The 19470-nt window shown below is 34.3% G+C and overlaps 4 protein-coding genes across 4 annotated transcripts; 3 read left to right on the plus strand and 1 right to left on the minus strand.

The window, feature by feature from the left end:
- The first annotated feature begins 369 nt into the window (after nucleotides 1–369).
- Nucleotides 370–4911, plus strand: LOC107875553. The gene is made up of 5 exons (XM_016722309.2): nucleotides 370–676; nucleotides 1768–2805; nucleotides 2881–2946; nucleotides 3031–3229; nucleotides 3346–4911. The coding sequence occupies exons 1-5, from the start codon at nucleotides 674–676 to the stop codon at nucleotides 3408–3410; spliced, it is 1371 nt and encodes a 456-aa protein (XP_016577795.2). The 5' UTR covers nucleotides 370–673; the 3' UTR covers nucleotides 3411–4911.
- Nucleotides 4912–12398: 7487 nt separating this feature from the next.
- Nucleotides 12399–13056, plus strand: LOC107875552 (histone H2B.3). Its single transcript, XM_016722308.2, has one exon. It carries the CDS (start codon nucleotides 12475–12477, stop codon nucleotides 12901–12903), a length of 429 nt encoding a protein of 142 aa, XP_016577794.1. The 5' UTR covers nucleotides 12399–12474; the 3' UTR covers nucleotides 12904–13056.
- A 357-nt stretch (nucleotides 13057–13413) lies between these two features.
- Nucleotides 13414–15573, plus strand: LOC107874627 (protein yippee-like At4g27740). The gene is made up of 5 exons (XM_016721388.2): nucleotides 13414–13881; nucleotides 14396–14433; nucleotides 14518–14623; nucleotides 14714–14769; nucleotides 14850–15573. The coding sequence occupies exons 1-5, from the start codon at nucleotides 13711–13713 to the stop codon at nucleotides 14956–14958; spliced, it is 480 nt and encodes a 159-aa protein (XP_016576874.2). The 5' UTR covers nucleotides 13414–13710; the 3' UTR covers nucleotides 14959–15573.
- A 1414-nt stretch (nucleotides 15574–16987) lies between these two features.
- On the minus strand, nucleotides 16988–19103 carry LOC107874626 (NADH dehydrogenase [ubiquinone] 1 alpha subcomplex subunit 2). The gene is made up of 3 exons (XM_016721387.2): nucleotides 18814–19103; nucleotides 18542–18648; nucleotides 16988–17272 (listed from the first exon to the last, which is right to left on the minus strand). The coding sequence occupies exons 1-3, from the start codon at nucleotides 18897–18899 to the stop codon at nucleotides 17169–17171; spliced, it is 297 nt and encodes a 98-aa protein (XP_016576873.1). The 5' UTR covers nucleotides 18900–19103; the 3' UTR covers nucleotides 16988–17168.
- Between the last annotated feature and the right edge of the window lie 367 nt (nucleotides 19104–19470).

Genomic DNA, 19470 nt, shown 5'->3' on the forward strand with positions numbered 1-19470 from the left:
AGATATTAAAACCTTGAAATTTGAATTTTATAAGATATTTAATTGTTAATATTTTTTTTGTATATTTGAACCTAACTATTGAATAGAAACTTGAAAGTTAAAATAACAAATTCTATATTTATTTCAAAGTTTTAAGCAATAAGTCATCTAAAATTTCTTAAAAAGAGATGTGTAATTAAACTTCAAAAAATTGAACTGTTTTAGTAACTTAAAGTTGTTTATTGATATTTATTTTGTGACTCAAATATATTAATGTCAGATACACATGCAAAACACGTATGCTAAATTGGTTTATATAAATAGAGCAAGTTAAGATGCATGCTTATTTTATTTTTATTTAAAAAAAAAAAAACAAATTATCCTCGGTCTACGATGGGAATATGGGATCATCGCTTATAGACCCGAAAAGCCCAAATCAGGATACCATAAGCCATTGAACGGTTAAGATTAATGAAATCTAACACACGTGTGCGGCTGAAAATGCATTGACGGTTAAGACCCTCTCTTTTCTATTTCGTAAATTCACAATTTAGGGCTTGCAAAATTTTCACTCAGTTCAAATAGTTGAAAAAACTTGTGATTTTTGAGGTGATGATGATTCTTTTTCGGTGAATTTGAACTTGTTTTGTAAAGCATTTGTAGCTATCAGATTCGTTGAAGCAATAGCTGCAAGATGGTGAGTGTTTCTAGTATTCTCATTAGAAGCTTCTACGGACTACTCTATTCCTTCATTTTTACTTGTCATATTTTCCTTAGAAGAATTGCAACTTATAGAATTTTTTCATATAGTTTTCGAATATCTAAAAAAGAATTATTCTAATTCGATTGAGCTTGAAATTTAGTCAAATTAACTCATGTGAAGCGAACTGTGACAAGTAAAAGGAAGGGAAGGAGTATTTGGTGCCTTAATTCTATGCATTTTATTTCGATACTGGATTTTCTAGAAAAGCTGTTAGTTTCCCATTGCTAGTTGTATTGAATTGGACCTTTCTGTTGATATTTAGATATGAAACCTTTAGTTTGCAAAATGGCACTTCAGCTTTGAACTTTTGTGGTATTTCACTAAAAGAAAATTGTACTCTATGTGGGAAAAAGAATGGCTGGTTTTTTGGTGCAACGATTAATGTTTCTGATTTTAAATTTAACTTCAGCTATCAATTTCTTTATTCTTATGAAATATAGTTTATGTATTTATAAAGAGGATAATACTTGGAAATTGTTTCAACTTTCGATAGTAAGAGTGTCATCCTTTCCGAGATAGGAGTATTAATTTTCTTTGATATTTCAGATGTCCAATCAGTTGATCGATTCAATTTCCTTCTCAATGACTGGGATTAGTTTACCCCGAATATAGTACGTTTTTGGTTTTGTGGTGTACTTGTACTTAGTGGCGAATGCATAGTTTTGCCATTTTCTGCATAACTCTAGTCCATTTCTGAAAGCTGAAATGTCAATAGGGATCAGTAGCAGTGCCTATATCATAAAAAATTGAGAATAATGTGATCTTGGTGAAATCTGCCATCTGACGTGTCCATACGTGGTCTTTGCATCAAGCTATCTGATATATGTTCCCTGTGTTAGTATTGCTAAGAAATTCTTGGCAGACCATTGTGCTATTTCCACACACGCACATACCTTCTGTACTTGTTTATTTTTACCTGCTTCATTGCAATTTGCAAACCCTTCCCACCATTCCTGTTTCTGGTCAGAAATTTATACTATGATGAATCGAAGTTATCTAGTTCATTCATATTAGATCTTTTCCAGTCTTTCCATGACAAGGATTTTTGGATACCTAAATGTGGTGGTCATCTAGCTGATGGAGAAGCAGTCTTTGATAGCTCATCAAGAATTGATGTGAAACGTGCTCACCAGTTGTTCTCCAGTGCTGCTGAACCAGAGTTATTTCCTAACAAGAAACAAGCTGTCCACACTTCACTCGGCAAATCAACTTCAGGATTTGCAGTGACAAATTCCACATGCTGGGAGACTTCTTCTGGTCTTCAGTCAGGGGCAAACCAATTCATTGATGGGCTGTTTGGAGTTGATACCACCAGACCGGTTGACTTGACCGAGAGAAGCATATCTCCTGGTAACACAAGGAACTCCACCATAAGGAAAAAGGTGATTGGTGACCTAATTGGAGATGATCCAGTAGTTGGTTTATCAATGTCTTATACTATTGAAGTACCACGGATATGCATAAGCGACACTAGAATAAGAGAAGTTAATGTTAATCAGGTGGAGGATTCTGAAAATGCTTTTCATTCACCAATCGAAAACAACATTAATATGTCTATCAGTCATTTTCATAATAATAGGGCAAGTGAAACATCATTTTTATCCATGGGTCAGGCATATGGGAAAGAAGGTGAAAGTCAAGCCTACAATCCTGGGGCTATAAGTAGTAGATCCATTGGATTCAATGCTGACAAAGGTCACAGCACTACACCAATTGCTGACTCCTATACCAAAGGGGATTCCGACACAATATTTGGATTTGAATTGGTGTCTGATATTGATGCTCTGGCAAGGCCAATTAGCAGTTACGATTATTTGCATTATCAATCGTCAGTTCACACATCAGAAACACATTGTGACAATCAGCTGGATGGATCACATGCTAATGCAGTTGATATCTCCTCTCAGACATCAAAACCTAGGACTGATTCCATGCCAAAAACCAAATCAGAATCTAAACCTGCACAGAGAGGTGCTCCTAACAGCTTTCCTTCGAATGTTAGAAGTTTGTTAGCAACGGGAATTCTTGATGGGGTACCTGTAAAATATGTCTTGTCCCGGCAGGTACATTTCTCTCTGTTCAAATTCCATTAGTTTTGCTGTCAGTGCCTTACCTGCAATCTTCCTGTGTGTTATAAGGAGCTTCGCGGTATTATAAAAGGTTCTGGCTACCTATGTGGGTGTCCACCATGTAACTTCTCAAAGGCAAGTTATTCACTCTGCTTTCATTCATTTATAATCATATATTTTCCTGTGTGATAAGTTTGCAATTATATACACAAATTGAAGGTGCTCAATGCCTATGAGTTTGAGTGCCATGCTGGTTGCAAGACGAAGCACCCTAACAATCACATATACTTTGAGAATGGAAAAACCATCTACCAGATAACCCAGGAGCTAAGGAGCACTCCACAAAGTTTGTTGTTCGAAACAATTCAAACCGTGACTGGTTCCCCCATCAATCAAAAAGCTTTCCAGGTTTGGAAAGGTAGTCATATCTCAATTATTCCTTATTGTCACTCTCTCTCTCTAAGCTTTGTGTGTGTAACCATTCATTGACTATTTGATACATATGATTCATATTGAACTAATTTTCATGATCAGAATCATTTCAAGCTGCAACTCGAGAGCTCCAGCGGATATATGGGAAGGAAGAATTGAATCTGTAAGTTCAATGGGAAGGAAGAATATTCTGTTAGTGTAAATAAGAGACAAATAACTTACTTTAGTGTAAGGAATGTTATGAAAAATATTTGCATTATATGCTTCGGCAGCTGTAATTTAACAGTGCAAACGTTTATGAACAAATCTGTGACATATAGAATAGAGATTGCCATGACAGCGTCAATGTTCTATTTTCTCTTTTTGAGATTGCATCAACAAAATTTGAAGTTCACTTGTTTGATATGATTTCCTATTTACATCATGTAATTTTCAATCATAAGAACAAAAGGTAGCTTTTGACACCCAGCCCCCACAACCATGGACACACATTCAGCCAAAAGTGGAAAACATGTTAAAGCTAATTGCCAGCTCCGTCCAGAAATTAATTAATTCCAATTTCCATGTGGGCTTAATCAATCTGTCTGCAACTAGATGAAAAGATACATCATTGGTGCATTGCTTATTAATACGACAAGAAAGCAAAGACAAAAACAATTGAGGCATCCTCACCCTCCACTACAATTTGTATGAGAGAAACTTGAGAATAATAAGTGTGTGACAATGCGTTGTCCTAATTAACGACACCACATGTCATTTAAAGTGATAAAGTATGTACAGTACTTGTTAAGACATGGGTTTTCACTCTCCATGGAAAACCAATAAGTACTGTTCGTCCAAAGTGATATCACTACTCACAAGGACAAGGTTTATTCCATGTCAACATTATGAGCTAACATTTGCTAAGTTTTTTAAACTCCAATAAACTGAAAGGGTCCTTAAAAAAACATTAATGGGAATGAATATACACGGAACATAAAGGACACCTATGGAAGCCAAATTAATTAATTGGTTCATTAGCCAACAAATATTGATTTGTTTTGAATATGAATATGAAAAAGAAAGGAAAAAAAAGGGGGAAGCATATGCTTAGAAGATCCTCTCTCCACCAAGTAGCAACTACTTTTTTAAAGTTGAAATAAAATAGGAATGCTATGCACTAATCCCCTTCTTTTTTCTTTAAAGATCCTCCCCACCTCCCATTCTTTCTCCTTCAGTTTTTCTCCTTTCCCAGTTCCCACAACAATGGAAAATCAAAAGGATGACGATGTTGATGATGACGATGATGATGATGATGGTTTTCCATGATGACACATGCATCATCAAGTATGTTTTTCTGGGCAACTACTAAACCCTTTGGCAATGCATTATTATGCAGTTACAAGATATAGTACGTACTATTCTTACCAGTTATCAAGATTCAAGGCTCTTTTCTTTACAGAAACATAAGTAGTTTTTTAATCTTTTCTGTTAGAGGGGAACTTTTCTTTCTTTACTATTTTTCTGCTTTACATTTTTGGTGCATCCAAATTTAGCTACAATGAATGGGAATGTAATATTCACTAAGAAGTTTTCAATCATTTCCTTGGATCTCATGTTTCGATCTTGATGTATCTTTAAGCATACTTACTTGATATAATCTATCTACATTATTTGATATTATTTGTATATACTGAGTACATCGATTTGTATTGTTGAATACGTATGTTTGCTTTCATTACAGATGTAGAATTTGGCTAGTAATTGAATTGCAGGATTATTAACTTGTCCCATTTTTAAGTTATACCGTTGTCCACAATAATTAAGACATGATGTTAAAAACATTAATATTGTGGAGGCAAAATTCAAAATAAGAAATTGTTAATTTACTCACTAATTAAGCTCTGTTTAGTCGTGAAAGAGAATTCAAACGTGTACTATTTACTAACGAACGTAAATAGTTATTCAATGTCACTAAAATTACTAAATTAGGCTTACTAACGAACGTAAAGGCTTTCCCTTAGATCCCAAATTAGGCCACTAAAATTTCAATGTCAATTAGTTATTCATGTGATACTTGGAATACAGTTAGTTCTTAGTATTTTTTTCTCACATAATTAACTCAAAGTACTTTTTATTTATATTGTTACCTAATTAATTAGTGCACATTTGAGATGATAGGGGTGTTTCTCCACCCAAAAAGAAAAAGACTTGGTTGCATTAGCAAGAGTTTCCTCCTTGAAAAGATTGGTGCCAGAAGTGGCCCAAAGTCCATGCATATATATTATAAGTAATGAATATACACTATATACTAATTGATTGTTATACAACAGAATGTGGATATACACATATTACACTAGAGTCATAAAGAAGAAAACTACTATGGTAGGCAACAAAGAGGATGGAAGAGGGATATGCAACCAATAGATAAAAAGGGTTTACATACAGGTACCAATAGATAATTCAAGACTATATATAATTTTATGTTTATAACCGCCAAGAAAAATAAAAAATAGTTCCTTTGTTTCATATTACTTGACCCTCATATTAATAATAGTTATTTAATTTTCTCGTCCAATTTATGAACTCAAAATTATTTTATTATAATTTTTTCCTTCCTATCATTAGTATCAAATAATTATATAAAGTAGTAGTAGTAGTTAAATTTAAAGTTCGAAAGTACGGAGTATTAATAAGGTTAGCTTAAAAAGGGGGAAAATTACTTAAAAGTGCAATCTAAGCTTCAATTATTACATAAAATCTCAACTATCAAAAGTAATTACAAAAAATCTCTTTTTGACACTTCTCTCTCCAAACTTCATACATACATACATACATACATACATACATACATACATACATATATATATATATATATATATATATATATATATATATATATCACCTACTTTTACACTTACGGCTCTTCAAAGAGTGTCTAAAATCAAGGAACCTCAATCAAGCAGTTTTCAAATTTTGAATTTACAAACGTGTTCTTCTCAAATTGCTCAACATCAACTTTTCAACAAAAATAAACCACGGCCGCAACCATCGTAGACTCACTACTACTCTGGCCACCAACAATCTTTTTTCGACAATATTAGATCACTTTGTATTCGCTCCTCTTTCACCTTTCGATCACCTCTGTCGCTCTTGCTCCTCTGACGGCGATGATAACGCACGTGAACCGCACGTGATTTTCACCGTCGATGAATTATCTATCGGCGGAGATACTACAAAAGTTTCAGAGGTGGATGATAATTCATATGCGTTTATCGGAGCGAATAGGTTCGACATGCCTGGATCCACCATAGTTGACTCATTTAGGAATAATACACTGAAATTTCAATGTCGAATCAAATATTTCAAAATCACGTATAGGAGTAAGTTGTTATTTTAACCCATATACATAACTGTTATATATATGGGTGGTTAAAACAACCAATATATTATAATCTGATGCATAGCACAGTTGTGTATATATATGACATTTGATATTGGTGAGAGTTTTTATGTCACACCATATACATAACTATTTTATGTATATATTTGACATAGACATTGCTTGACTGGTTTATTTCAAAATCATATGCATAACAGAGTTATGTATATGTATTGCATATAAACTGTTGAGTTATTTTATTTTAAATCACTTTGTTATGTGTATGTTTGACCTAGACATTGTTGAGCTCTTTTATTTTGTTATGTATATGTATGTCATACAAGCTGTTGAGTTTTTATTTTAACCCATTATACATACTTATATTATGTATATGAAATACATAAGCAATTGCGCATCTGTATTGACATAACATATGCATATCATAGTTATGTGTATGACTCTGTTAGACCTACTGAACAGTGTTATTTCAACCTATATACATCACAATTATGTATATGGAAGAATGTTAGCCACTGCTCATCTGTATTTGTCGTTATTGAAAAATTTTGTTTAAATTTTGTTGCATATTAAACTAATATTGATTTACAATATATAATATTACAGGGGATGAAATACATCGAAATGTCTCAAAAATATTGAATTTTTCATAGAATAATTTTTGAAGAAACAAAGCTTGAGAAAGTAGTAAAATTTTGATCGAAAATATAAAATTTGATGTTGTTTGACCGACTAACTTGATTTTGTGTTTCAAATTTGAAATTCAAAGTTGTCACTGATTTTAAGAAATTCATTAATCACACATTAATAAGGTGCAATCTTGAATAATTATTAGACTTATTTTATTTCTTAAATATCGTTAAAAAAGTTAGGTCTAATACATAAGATACTTATTTATATCAATATTCAGTTATGTATATGAGTAATTAACATCCGGGAAAGATAAAATTTATTGAAAAATTTGAAAAAAAGAATAATTAAGGAGCAAACTAATGGGATAAATGTTATTTACCCTTTAAAAAATTACACTTCTAATTTAATCTTTCTTAAAGGATATATCAAGTCAATAAGGATCAAGCAATATAAAAGATAGGAAGTACATTCAAACAAGCCTCTCTATATTGGTCATGTTTGTCTAAAAAATTCGTAGATGCTTAGTGAAGTGTTATACATGTATAGTGACATTCGACACTTAAATCTCATTTAGTTGTTATAAGCAAAACTATTCAAATTTAGAAAAAGTATGTATGTAAAAAGACAAATATGAGTAGCCTTATTTCTCCTGCAGTTTCGTACTTAAAATTTTTTATGTTCATAACATTATCGATAATTATAATAAATATTTAATACTTATATATGCATAATATATCTTCTTAGAAAATATTAATATTACATAATATTTGAGTATGATCATTATAAACAAATATTTTTTATAAAGAATGTACTGTTATTATGAACATTGACACCTAATTTTTTCCCTCCATAACTCAGTTTTAATTTGGAGTTTCTTCGATTTTCAAATAAAATTACAACGTTTATCTTATCCGAATAAAGGATTTTCAAAATTTTTCCTATATGTGATTTTGTCATTTTTAAGTACCGATTGTATATCATCGTATTCAATTATATAAAATTATACAATTTTGATACTTAAATATTGATTTTACGAAATATCGGATTATAATCAAGGCCTATGTTGAAATAAGTTTATAATGATTAAAGTCTTGATTTAAATAAAATTTACTCCTAAAAGTATTTCATTCGGATAAATATGTGTTTGATTTTATCGAATCAAGAAGCTCGGAGTTAAATAAGATATTTATTCATTTCAAATTTCGAATTAGTTTAGTCAATCTATTAGATTTGACCATAATTGAAATTAAGTTGGCCATAATCGCAATATAATTGGTTAGTTAACTTTCAATTTAGTCAAATTTAATTAGCATAAACCAAATTAGGATTGAAATTATTTTCTTTCAATTTATTGATTCCTACTTCCCAACACCATATCAATCCGGTCCCTCTATTTTCCACCATAGTTTCAGCTTGTGTGACCAACCAGAGCACTTTTCCCTTAAACTATAACAGCCCATCTCAAAATCAACCCCAATTTCGGCCCAATAGTCTCATAAGACCAACCCATTAAAACCCATACCCTTAAATCCATTAACCGCTCACTTTCTCTTTTAATAGCCTCAAAACAACAGCCAAAATTGGCCCAAACACCTAACCAAACCAGCCCAATTCTATGTTTTGACCCGGCCCAGTCCTTTATGTCTTGTTCCCTAAGCATAACAGCAACATCATCAACAACCCTCAACCCGAATCCAATCGAACCCGACCCTACCATCTCGAAATCCACCCAAAATCAACCAGTTTGTAGCCCTCTTCATGCGTCTTATGCGAGAAAACCCTCGAGGCTTCTAGAATCCGGTGAGCTGTCCCCCCTAACGGCTCAATCCGTGATTCTCGGGATAATAGGTACGATTTCGTACACATTTGAAGGATTTTCATTGGTTTAAGGTTGTATTTCATTTGTCTCTTTTTTATTGGTCCGCGATTTTCAATCCGTTTGGGGGAAGACTCCAAAACGGAGGTGTCATATGCGAAATTCATCAAGGGTTTTCCTCATTGAATCCTGATTTTTTTTATGGCTATAAAAGGATCATTGATTGAGCTGAAGAGGGGGCTTTTCTTTTCTTTTTTGGGGGGGCTTTCCTTTTCCTTTTTGGGGAAGAAACGAGGAAAATTCTGAGGATCTTAGTTCGATGTTTAGGTCGGAGATGAGGTTTTGAAAGAAAACATATAGTATTTTTTTTTTAGGATTTCTTTTTCTGTTTCTAGGGAATCCTAGCCGATATTCAAAGTTTTGAGCGAGAGACGAGGATATCGATTTGTTTCAGGGTTTTCAGAAGATAAAAGCTCCCTTTAAATGTAGAATATATTCCCTCTTCGATTTCCTTTTGGAAGTTTGGTCGATCAATCGAAAGTTCTCGCATTGATAACATCAACTCCCGGTGGTAACAATTTTGTTGATTGCTCGAGTCCCGTTTGCTTCTTTCAAAGAGGTAAATCTGCCCTTTCGACTTTAATCTATTGTTTCCTTCTTCGTTTCTCTCCTTCATGGCACTAGTAGTTTAGTCGTAAGCATGAATGAGGTGGGATTTGTCACTGTAAAAGCCAGTGAAGCCCTTAGGATTTTTCTTGATTGTTTGACTGTTATGTGAAGAGCCTGGTTTATGATAATTGTCACGATTTTATTTGAGTTTTTTCCTGTTTCATTCGAATACTCAAGGGCCTGTGATTTATTTACAAGGGGGATTGTTGTATCTATCCTCATACACTATCACTCATAAGGCTCTATGGTCTTAGTTATAAGAGAATTGCTACTCTTTTCGTTCATGTTTCGAATCAACTTTAATATGATGATGTTGTTTTTGCTTTAAATTTCGCTTCAGTTTAAGTTGATTGTTTCGAGTGCTTGCTAAAAAGAGGGAGAGATCGGTCAAAGTCTCCCACTTTCGAAATAGTTTAAATTTGTTTAATATTGTCATGCGGTTATGTCTAGGATCTACCTCTAAAGGTGATTATTGTTCGTACTCGTGTCAACTCCGTAACTACTGATTACCATTTTTTTATTATTAAAAGCTCCTGCTTAAATTTATTCATGTTTATGCTTATCTCTATCAGTTTCCTTTCGCTTATTCGACAAATTGAGGTCCTAATAGCTCACCCTTTGAACTTTTGTCTTTTGGGGTGTTCCTCTCATGTTATTGTCTTTATAATCATGTGTTAAGACGAGGGTTCAGTAGGGCTCTTAACTTAATATCCATTGGATTCACGGAGGAAAATTGTGAGGTTGATGACATCTCAAGGACCTCTGATTCGTGATTTCGAACCACCAATCAAAGAGAGATGGAAACCATACTACAGTCTCTTTAAATGCTCTCATGAGGAACCATTATGTCATTTCTGAGTCAAGAATAGGATAGTTGTGTTGAAATAAAATTTGGTGAGGAAAAATTGAATTCATGTTCTCAGATGCGTTGTAGTATTTGTTCTAGTTTGTTTCACTTGGAGATTCAATATAAAAAGAAAATATTAAATGTATATGCTCAGAGGTTGCTACAATTGTGTTCTGTGATGCTAATTCTAACTCGTTTAAAGTTTATTTACTCGGTGATAAAGGGCTTAGCTTGTAGACAGAACACAATGGATTAGAGTCACTGTAAAATTGCCAAGAGTATTTTTATGTTTACTTGGGCTCGTGCGGTTCACCTGCTTTGCTATTAATAGTTAGTTCAGGGGAACATTTATAGTGAGTCAGGCTAGACTTATATTTTTATGACGTTAACTCTATTGAGTTTAAGTATTGTTTATTCCTATCGTATCTCGCTCTTTTGATGTTCTTGCTAGTTGTTATGGAATTTTTTCTTTTTCTTTCCCTATTGTGTGATATAAAAAAAGAATGATTTAGAGGACAAGTCTCCAATTCTAAGCATGGAACGTATCTACTTTTACCTGCATGTTACGGGTATAATTTGGGCAATTGAACGCAGGGCATAATTTGGGATTATATTTTGGGATGTGAATCATGTATATTTTCAGTTTTTGTTGGTACTGTTATTAAGTTTCCTGGCCTTTGTCAAATTAATTGTGTATGTCTTTGTCACACATGATGACTCAGTAGTTGTTTAAATATTGACTTGAGGATATATATTAATGACTCGACTTCTCTTTTTGCATGTGGATACATTCGCATCCTACGTGGGCCCTTTTCTCTTTGCACATGCATTATGGGCCATCAAGGCCAATCCTCCAAAAGTCGACTTCGAAGGCCTTAAGGAAACAATCTCATAGTATGCAGATACGAAGAATCGAAGAGAGAAATGGATTAAAATTCCATCTTTGAAGCGATAAAGGGACTGGAAAGTCTCTTTTTATTTATTTGTTTATATTTTCTTTTTATTTTATTTGTTGTCTGTATCTATTTTATTTAGTTATTTATTTTTATTCATTCATTCGGGACAAGAAGCCAAAGCTGTATATAATACAAGTGGAGCAGACTTGAGCCGAAAAGAGCTCGGAAACATAGAATTAGGACAGGTGAAAAAATAGGTCAGAAACCCAACTAGATTAGGACAGGATCGACGGTTTAGGCTTAAAAACCTAAATCACTACTTCTCCCTTTTCCTCTTTCCCTTTTGCTTATTTGTTTTACGTGCTTTGCGAACCTAGTTGAATCCCTAGTCAAGTCGCTAAAAATTGGTTTTGCATAAACATCAAAATATTTATAAAATTACTTTCTTTTCAAAAAATAAACTTTTTTCAAAGTTAGTCAAAGACGATTTTCAAACAGTTCGAATAACCGCAAGTTAGCGAACGTTTTAGGTGTCTAATATCTTCCTAAAACGTCAATAGGAACCGATTACTCAGAATCTCTTAACTTAAATAATTTTTCTGTTTTAGATCGTTTAAAGTGTTTTATAAAGATTTCTTAATTCTCTTTCAAAATCAAGTGGCAACTCTCAAGTTAAAGTAGGTCATTTTTTTTTAAACGAAGGGACTAGTACTTTAATTTGCATAATCCGCCAAAATTTCATCAATGTTAGACAACCGCCAACCTCAAAAGCGCAAAAGTTAAAAGTCATCTCCACTGCACATTTATCCTCACACAACAACACATACATCCAACGTTCCAAATAACGCCACGTCATCAATCTGCGCGCCTCCTCAAGTAGCCAATCAGATTTCACCTCTCACCTCTATATATACATTGCACGAAACCACAAATTAAAACATACATTTTCATATTCACATATTTTCTCTTTCAACAACGCACACAGTTTCCAATGGCACCAAAGGCAGAGAAGAAGGCGGCGGAGGAGAAGAAAACTCCCGTCGCCGAGAAAGCTCCGGCGGAGAAGAGGCCGAAAGCCGGTAAGAAGTTACCGAAGGACGCCGGTGCTGCCGGTGATAAGAAGAAGAAGAAGGCGAAGAAGAGTGTCGAGACTTACAAGATCTATATATTCAAGGTGTTGAAGCAGGTGCATCCTGATATCGGGATTTCTAGCAAGGCGATGGGGATTATGAACAGTTTTATCAATGATATTTTTGAGAAATTGGCTCAGGAATCTTCTAGATTGGCAAGGTATAATAAGAAGCCGACGATTACTTCGAGGGAAATTCAGACTGCTGTGAGACTTGTGTTGCCAGGTGAATTGGCTAAGCATGCTGTTTCTGAGGGTACGAAAGCTGTTACCAAGTTTACTAGCTCTTGAAGATCTGATGGGTTTAGAAATCAGGTTTTGTTCGTGTTAGATAGTATGTTTTTCTTTTTTGTTGGTGAACTTTTGGATCATCTCGATCCATTATGTGTAGTTCATATTTGGAATGTAATAGAAGTTTAATGGTTCTGGTTTCAGTCCTTAAAATTTGGCCTTGCTGCAATTATTCTTAATGCTTTTTTATGTCAATTTATTTGGAATGCAAAAGGAAGTCAAATTTTTGATTCAGAAGGGTTTTAATGGCATTTGTTCCTAAATTTGCCCTCTAAATAGTTGAATTACTGAAGCTCTTTCTGCTGAAGAAACTAAACGGCATTTTGTTTGATGAGAAAAGCTGATTGAAATTACTAACAGCACAAGGTTGAGTGGCAAATTGTCGACTATATATGAGCATTTGAGAAACAAAAATCAACTGCAACCATTTGTGAGTTGTGATTTGCTTTGAAGAAACTACTTGAATTATTGTTGATTTGTTGTTAAAGCTGAAAGACCCTCACCCAGCTATCATGGATGTAGCATTTGACGTAAAAAGCAATTTGAAATTACTAACAGCACAAGGTTGAGCAGTAATTGGTTGATTTTGAGCATTTGAGAATCTAAAATCAACCACAACCACTTGTGAATAAATAAATTTGACCCTGTTGAGAATCGTAATCAGTATGTTACAAGAACGGATTGGATTTTAAGATTGATCCTACTAACAACTATCCTTGTTATTAGTCAAACCAGCGAGCCAAATGGGTCCTAAATTTCATTATTAGTCATATTTTCAGGAAGTTATAAACACACAACTAATGATGCATGACAGAAAGATACATATTGTCAAAACCCCAAAATTTGTTCTACCACAAGGAAGTTTTAGGGATGGGGAATTTATTTCTCCTTGAGTTCAACGTGTCTGATCGTTTCTACATGTGCCGTATCTGCCAAAATCACGTCGCTCTCTGTCAAGATTTCAGCCTCAACTACTCGGTAGAAAAAATAAAATTCCCTTTACCTTTTTCTCCTCTTTCTTGATAATTGTCATTCTTGCTGTAACAGTACTTCGGATTTATTGGATATATAATATTTAATTAGGCAATTCAGACACGTAATGTGCATATTTATCATATTGACGAGGTTGCAAAGTTGATAATCTCCGTCTTCTCTTGATAAATGACGGCTGCAATTGCTAGAAAGTTTTTAGGCTTAAATGCATTTTATGCACAAAAAACGTTGGCCGCTCACTTTTCAAGAAATTGATCATAATACCTGCGATTGTATATTTAGGATATGCAGAAGTAGTATCTCATAATACCTACGATTTATGGGATTTTTACTCGACGCCACAAGTTACCCATGTTTAGTCATAGAGCAAGTTGCATGCTACTATACTTTAACTGAGAAGACTCCATGACTAACTGTGGTAATGGTAATGGTAATGGCATGTTATGTAGATAGAAATAACATTCTTATTTCAAAAATCTGACTGTGCTGTCTTTTTCAGCCTGTGACAGGAGTAACAGGAGGTGTATTTGATGAAGTGTAAGGTTTCTTGGTACTATTTTCTCTGGAAAGTTTAGTAGTCGTGTACACAGGTCGAGCTAATGTGCACAATGAAATATGCAGGGTGAATGTGCATGTAAACGAAGCAGAGAAGCAACGCCAACTTGGTCCTCACACAGTCGCAGATGTCTACTGTAACAAATGCGATAATTTACTGGGATGGAAATTTGTATGATACCAAAATCCTATACCCCGAATTGTTAAATTTCTATCAATGAGCAAAATCACCCGACATGATTCCTTTTTTAACCCCTTTCAGATTGAAGTATTTGAAGAGGATCCAGTCGCAAGAAAAGACATGGTTATGTTGCAAATGTGAGATTGACATGCTACAAACTCATGCTTTCATATCTCATAAGTAGCTAAATCTTACTTTCTCTTTTATCCTTTCACAGGGGGAAGCTGCAGGAAAGGAATAGAAATCAAATAGAAGCAGCAATGGAGCCTGGAGCAAATACAGCAACTGGGAACGTCACAAGTAGAAGAAATATAAACCTACCATAGAAAAATTCTTGCAAGGAGATCTCTTGAAGAAATCAATTGACTTCTAAAAATGAAACTCCCAATGCCCTTTACTTTGTAAATTTTGTTTTCTGCATGCTTCTCATACGCTTTTCACGTTTCTATGCTATATGTAACATGACACAGTAAAGGCCCCAAATGATTGAACAAGAAAAGCGATTCATACACTGGTTTATTTTTTGCTAAAAGGTATATATATACCGCATTTTTATCAGGATTCACGATTGTAGCCTCTGAAGTCTGAATAGGGCTCTAGCACTGTTTAACATCAGTTCTTGAATGAAGTTGCAACTCTGATCCTCTGGAATGTGAAGTTCACTCATATACTCCATAATCACAATTACCCATTACAGCCTATCCAACTTGGCTTTATATCCTTATATCTACCCAGGTTTTTAAATATTGAATCACTATTGTATTTCCTTGAACCTGATGAAGCTCCAAAACTACAAATATACCGCTAAGTAATCAAGGACCAACCTGTCCCAGTCTTTGTTAAATAGATTCTTTTTCGGTAACCAAGAAATCCATTTGGAAGATGAAAGTAGTAGAAATGAGGATTCTTAGATGGATGTGTGGGCATTACTAGGCGAAGCAAGATTATAAAGGGGCATATACGGGACAAGGTAGGAGTGTCTCAATGGTGGACCAGATGCGGGACTAAGCTGGTTCGGGTATGTGAACAGGAGGAACGCCAATGTACCAAAAGGGAGGTGTGAGAGGTTCACATTGATAGGCCTAAGGAGAGGTAGAGGAAGAATTGGGGAGAGGTGATTATAAGGAACATGGCACACTTCAGGTCACCTAGGACATGACCCTAAATAGGAGAGCATGGAGGTCGAGGAATAAGTTTAGGTTAGTAGGTAATTGAATAACTTCTTTCTTTTCTGTGGAAGAGCATGGTTCTAGTTTAGAGTACCTTATTTGTTCCTTCTACTACTTGCTAGTATTATTATCATGATTCTATCATCATTTGTTTCTTCAATTTTAGTTCTATTGTTGTTTACTTTATTTTAGGTATCTTTACTATTTTACTTTCAGTATGTTTCTTCCGTTGATATTTTCATCATAGCTTCTTTAATCATATTTTCCGAACCTGTTTTGAGTAACATTTTGTATTGAGCCAAGGGTCTATAGGAAACAACCTCTCTACCACACAAAAAAGGTAAGTGCCAAGACCCCAATTGTAGGATTACATTGGGATGTTGAGAAATCCATCTGGAGCCACAAAAATCTTGGACCTAGTTTGCTTAGACACATGGACAAGTCCCTCAACCTTTGTCAATTCGGCAAACCACCGGGGCAAAGTGTGTATAATTAGGCAAGAGCACCGACGCATTATTCTTCCACTGTCAAATAGATTAACAAATAGGCGTTATATTGGGGACCTTGGGGTTGCTTGTAGTCAAGCACTTCTGCATCTTAGTACTAAGGATGACATCTCTTCACTTGTGCACTTTAGCAATTGTTCAACAAAAAGGTGGTCAACTGATGTACTCCTGTCTCCTTTCCATTCCCCACTAACCAGAGAAAGATAGGTTGTTAATTGCAGAGCTTAAATATCAGCGTTTCAGGCCGAGCAGGCAGCTTTCCCATAGTTTTCTGTAGTTTCCCCTCTTTCTAAAATACAGGACAGAGATTGTTTACTACAAGTTGGTTTTCTCAAACTTAATACTATAAATCAAGGCTTTCCTCCTGGAAGTTACTAAAATGATGATCAATGTCACCTTCCTGAAAGAGAATTTTGTTCCATTTCTACGTAGTAGCATACACAATTGGAGTTTTATATGCTAAAAGGAAGTGAAGATATAGCTAGCTGCTCTTCATATGCCTACGTGCTATCTCTTCACACAAATTAGTCAACTCGCATTATAAGAGATATTACACGTAATATGCTGGGAGTATTGATTAGTTGATCAATACTCACGATACACTTGACAAAATGCCAAGTGTAACAGGATTAAATGCACAGAAGGAATAACATAAAACTTCAAATGTTAACAACAGAGAATTTCAAACATTTGCCTTCCAACACCAAATAAAAGCCAAATATCCAGACTTCCAAGTTTATGCACGGTTAGTTTGATTCATGATAGCTAACACCAAAATATTATTTTAGAAAGCACAATGAAAGGACGAAACTCTACAAAGTGCTGAATGCAAAGACATACAATTCTGCAGATCCAATGTCATCAAGATTTAACGGATGCCCCTACTTTACCAAGGTCCTCAAGTGCCTTTGCGATCTGCTCCTCCGTCAATCCCTCCAGTTTGATGCCCCTTTCAACTCCCAAGTCTATAATTTTAAAAAGAAAAATCCATGAATAGAAGGTCAAACCATGGGAAAAGGGTAACGATCACTTAAAAACAACTTGACTATACTAGATTTGAAACAAACTTTGTCCCTAAGAAAACCTAGATAAACTTCATCGAATTTGTCCATGAAAGAACGTAGCAAACATTTGCAATGGTGTCAAATAATTTGGAACATCCCAATGTGGAAAGGACACACAAATTAGAACAGATTGAATATTATTCATGAGAAAATGAGAAAATCTACACGTCTAGGAAACCCAACACTGTCGGATCCAGTCACTATACTCAAATCTTAACCAACAACAGCAACATACCCTGTGTAGTCCGACATAGTGGGGATTGGGGAGGGTAAAGTGTAGACAGACCTTATCTCTACCTCAGAGATGAGGTAGAGAGGTTGTTTTTGAGAGACCCTTGGCTCAAGACAAAAACAGTCTAGAAATCTTAATCGCTTTCACTAAATCCATAAGATTTTGATGAACCCATCGTGCAATTTATGAGTCAGATTTCTATCAATCCCTTACGTGATCAAATTTTAATAAATCATTTGCCAAAAGTCTATTTACAAGTTTCAATTAAGTTGGAAAATAGAGGAACTTGATCAAATGTAGTAACAAAAACAATGAAAATGCCATCAGTCAGACACAAATGAACGCATTTTTGTGTGAAATACCTAACCAGAATTTCAATATACAGCCTACAAATGGCTAAAACATTATCAAATCACTCAATGACCTACTTCAATTAACTGCATTTAGTGCTGATTAGAAATGCTGAAGAGCTATACTCAAGGATACTACTAAGAATCAAACATGAAAAAATAATTACCATATCTACTATCATAGAGTGTGTCTTTACAGTCACAAATAATCCCTAAATCCCTTCCTCCTTATTCTTTTGATGAACTCATTATGCAAGTTATCAATCAGATTTCTATCAATCGCTTACCTGATGAAATCCTGATAAATCATTTCCAAAAGTCTACTTATACGTTTCAATTAAGCTGGAACATAAATGAACTTAATGAAATGGGGAACAAAAACAATAAGAATGCCATCAAAGCTCAAGAAAGAGCTGCTAATGAAATGTAACAAAAACAACAGCACAATTTTTTTTATATAGTGTCAATTCCGAAGTTTAATATACAACCGAAAAATCCCTAAAATATTAATCATTCATCAAATCACTCTTCAATTAATTGCACTTAGCGCCAATTAGGAAAATAAAGCGAAATTGCAACGATAATTACCATATCTAGCCCAAAGCTGAGGCTCGATAGAACTGGCCTCACGAATCAAAATAGGTAATTTGGGGTTTTGGGTCTTGAGATCTCTGTAGTTCTTCTCAATGAACAACCTATATAGAAAAATGAAACAATTACTCACAATCAATTCATCTATCTATATATCAATCGCAAACAAATTCGAGTATTTTAATAATTCATTCTGCGTAATTTGAGCTCATTTCATTACAGTACTTGTAAATTACTTAAATAAATGAATTAGCGAAAATTGTAAGAACCTAGTGGTAGCACTTTCAGATGCCGATGGAGAAAAGAGGATGCGAAGCTCTTTGAGGTTCCGAGAGAGGTTTGATCTCCACGCCATTGTTGCACAAATTTTTCACCTTCAACCTTCAACTATTCTTTGAAGCTTTATATAAATAATAAACAATAAGCTTCAAGAGTTGTGATTTGTGCTATAATGGCTGTACTCAATTTTTGATTGACGAATCTGACCTTACACCAAATGTGGACCAGTTTTTCTGAATCAGCCCATTGGGCAAGTGGCAGATCATTACACAAATAGCCCATTATTCACTACTCACTTTTCCTGGTCGATATTTATTTTATATCAGTCGGTTATTTTAATTTTATGTAATTGAGTAGACAGTAACTCAAGTTAATTCTCCTTTTCATTTTTGAATAATTAACATCGTTTTGGTTAGTACGAATTCATGATTCATCCTTTTTCTCTCAATTTAAAGAGTTTATTGTGTTAAATGGTTATTAAAAGATGATCAAATATATTAAGTCTGGCTCAAATGATACTTTGAGTGAAATAGTAAAATATAAATGATTTTTCGAGTATAAAAGAAAAAAAAAATGAATTTGTTCATAGATTATCAATAATTCAATAATCATTTAAGCAATGAACTCCATTATATATATATATAAGT

This window comes from Capsicum annuum, chromosome 6, assembly GCF_002878395.1.
Source record: "Capsicum annuum cultivar UCD-10X-F1 chromosome 6, UCD10Xv1.1, whole genome shotgun sequence".
NCBI lineage: Eukaryota > Viridiplantae > Streptophyta > Magnoliopsida > Solanales > Solanaceae > Capsicum > Capsicum annuum.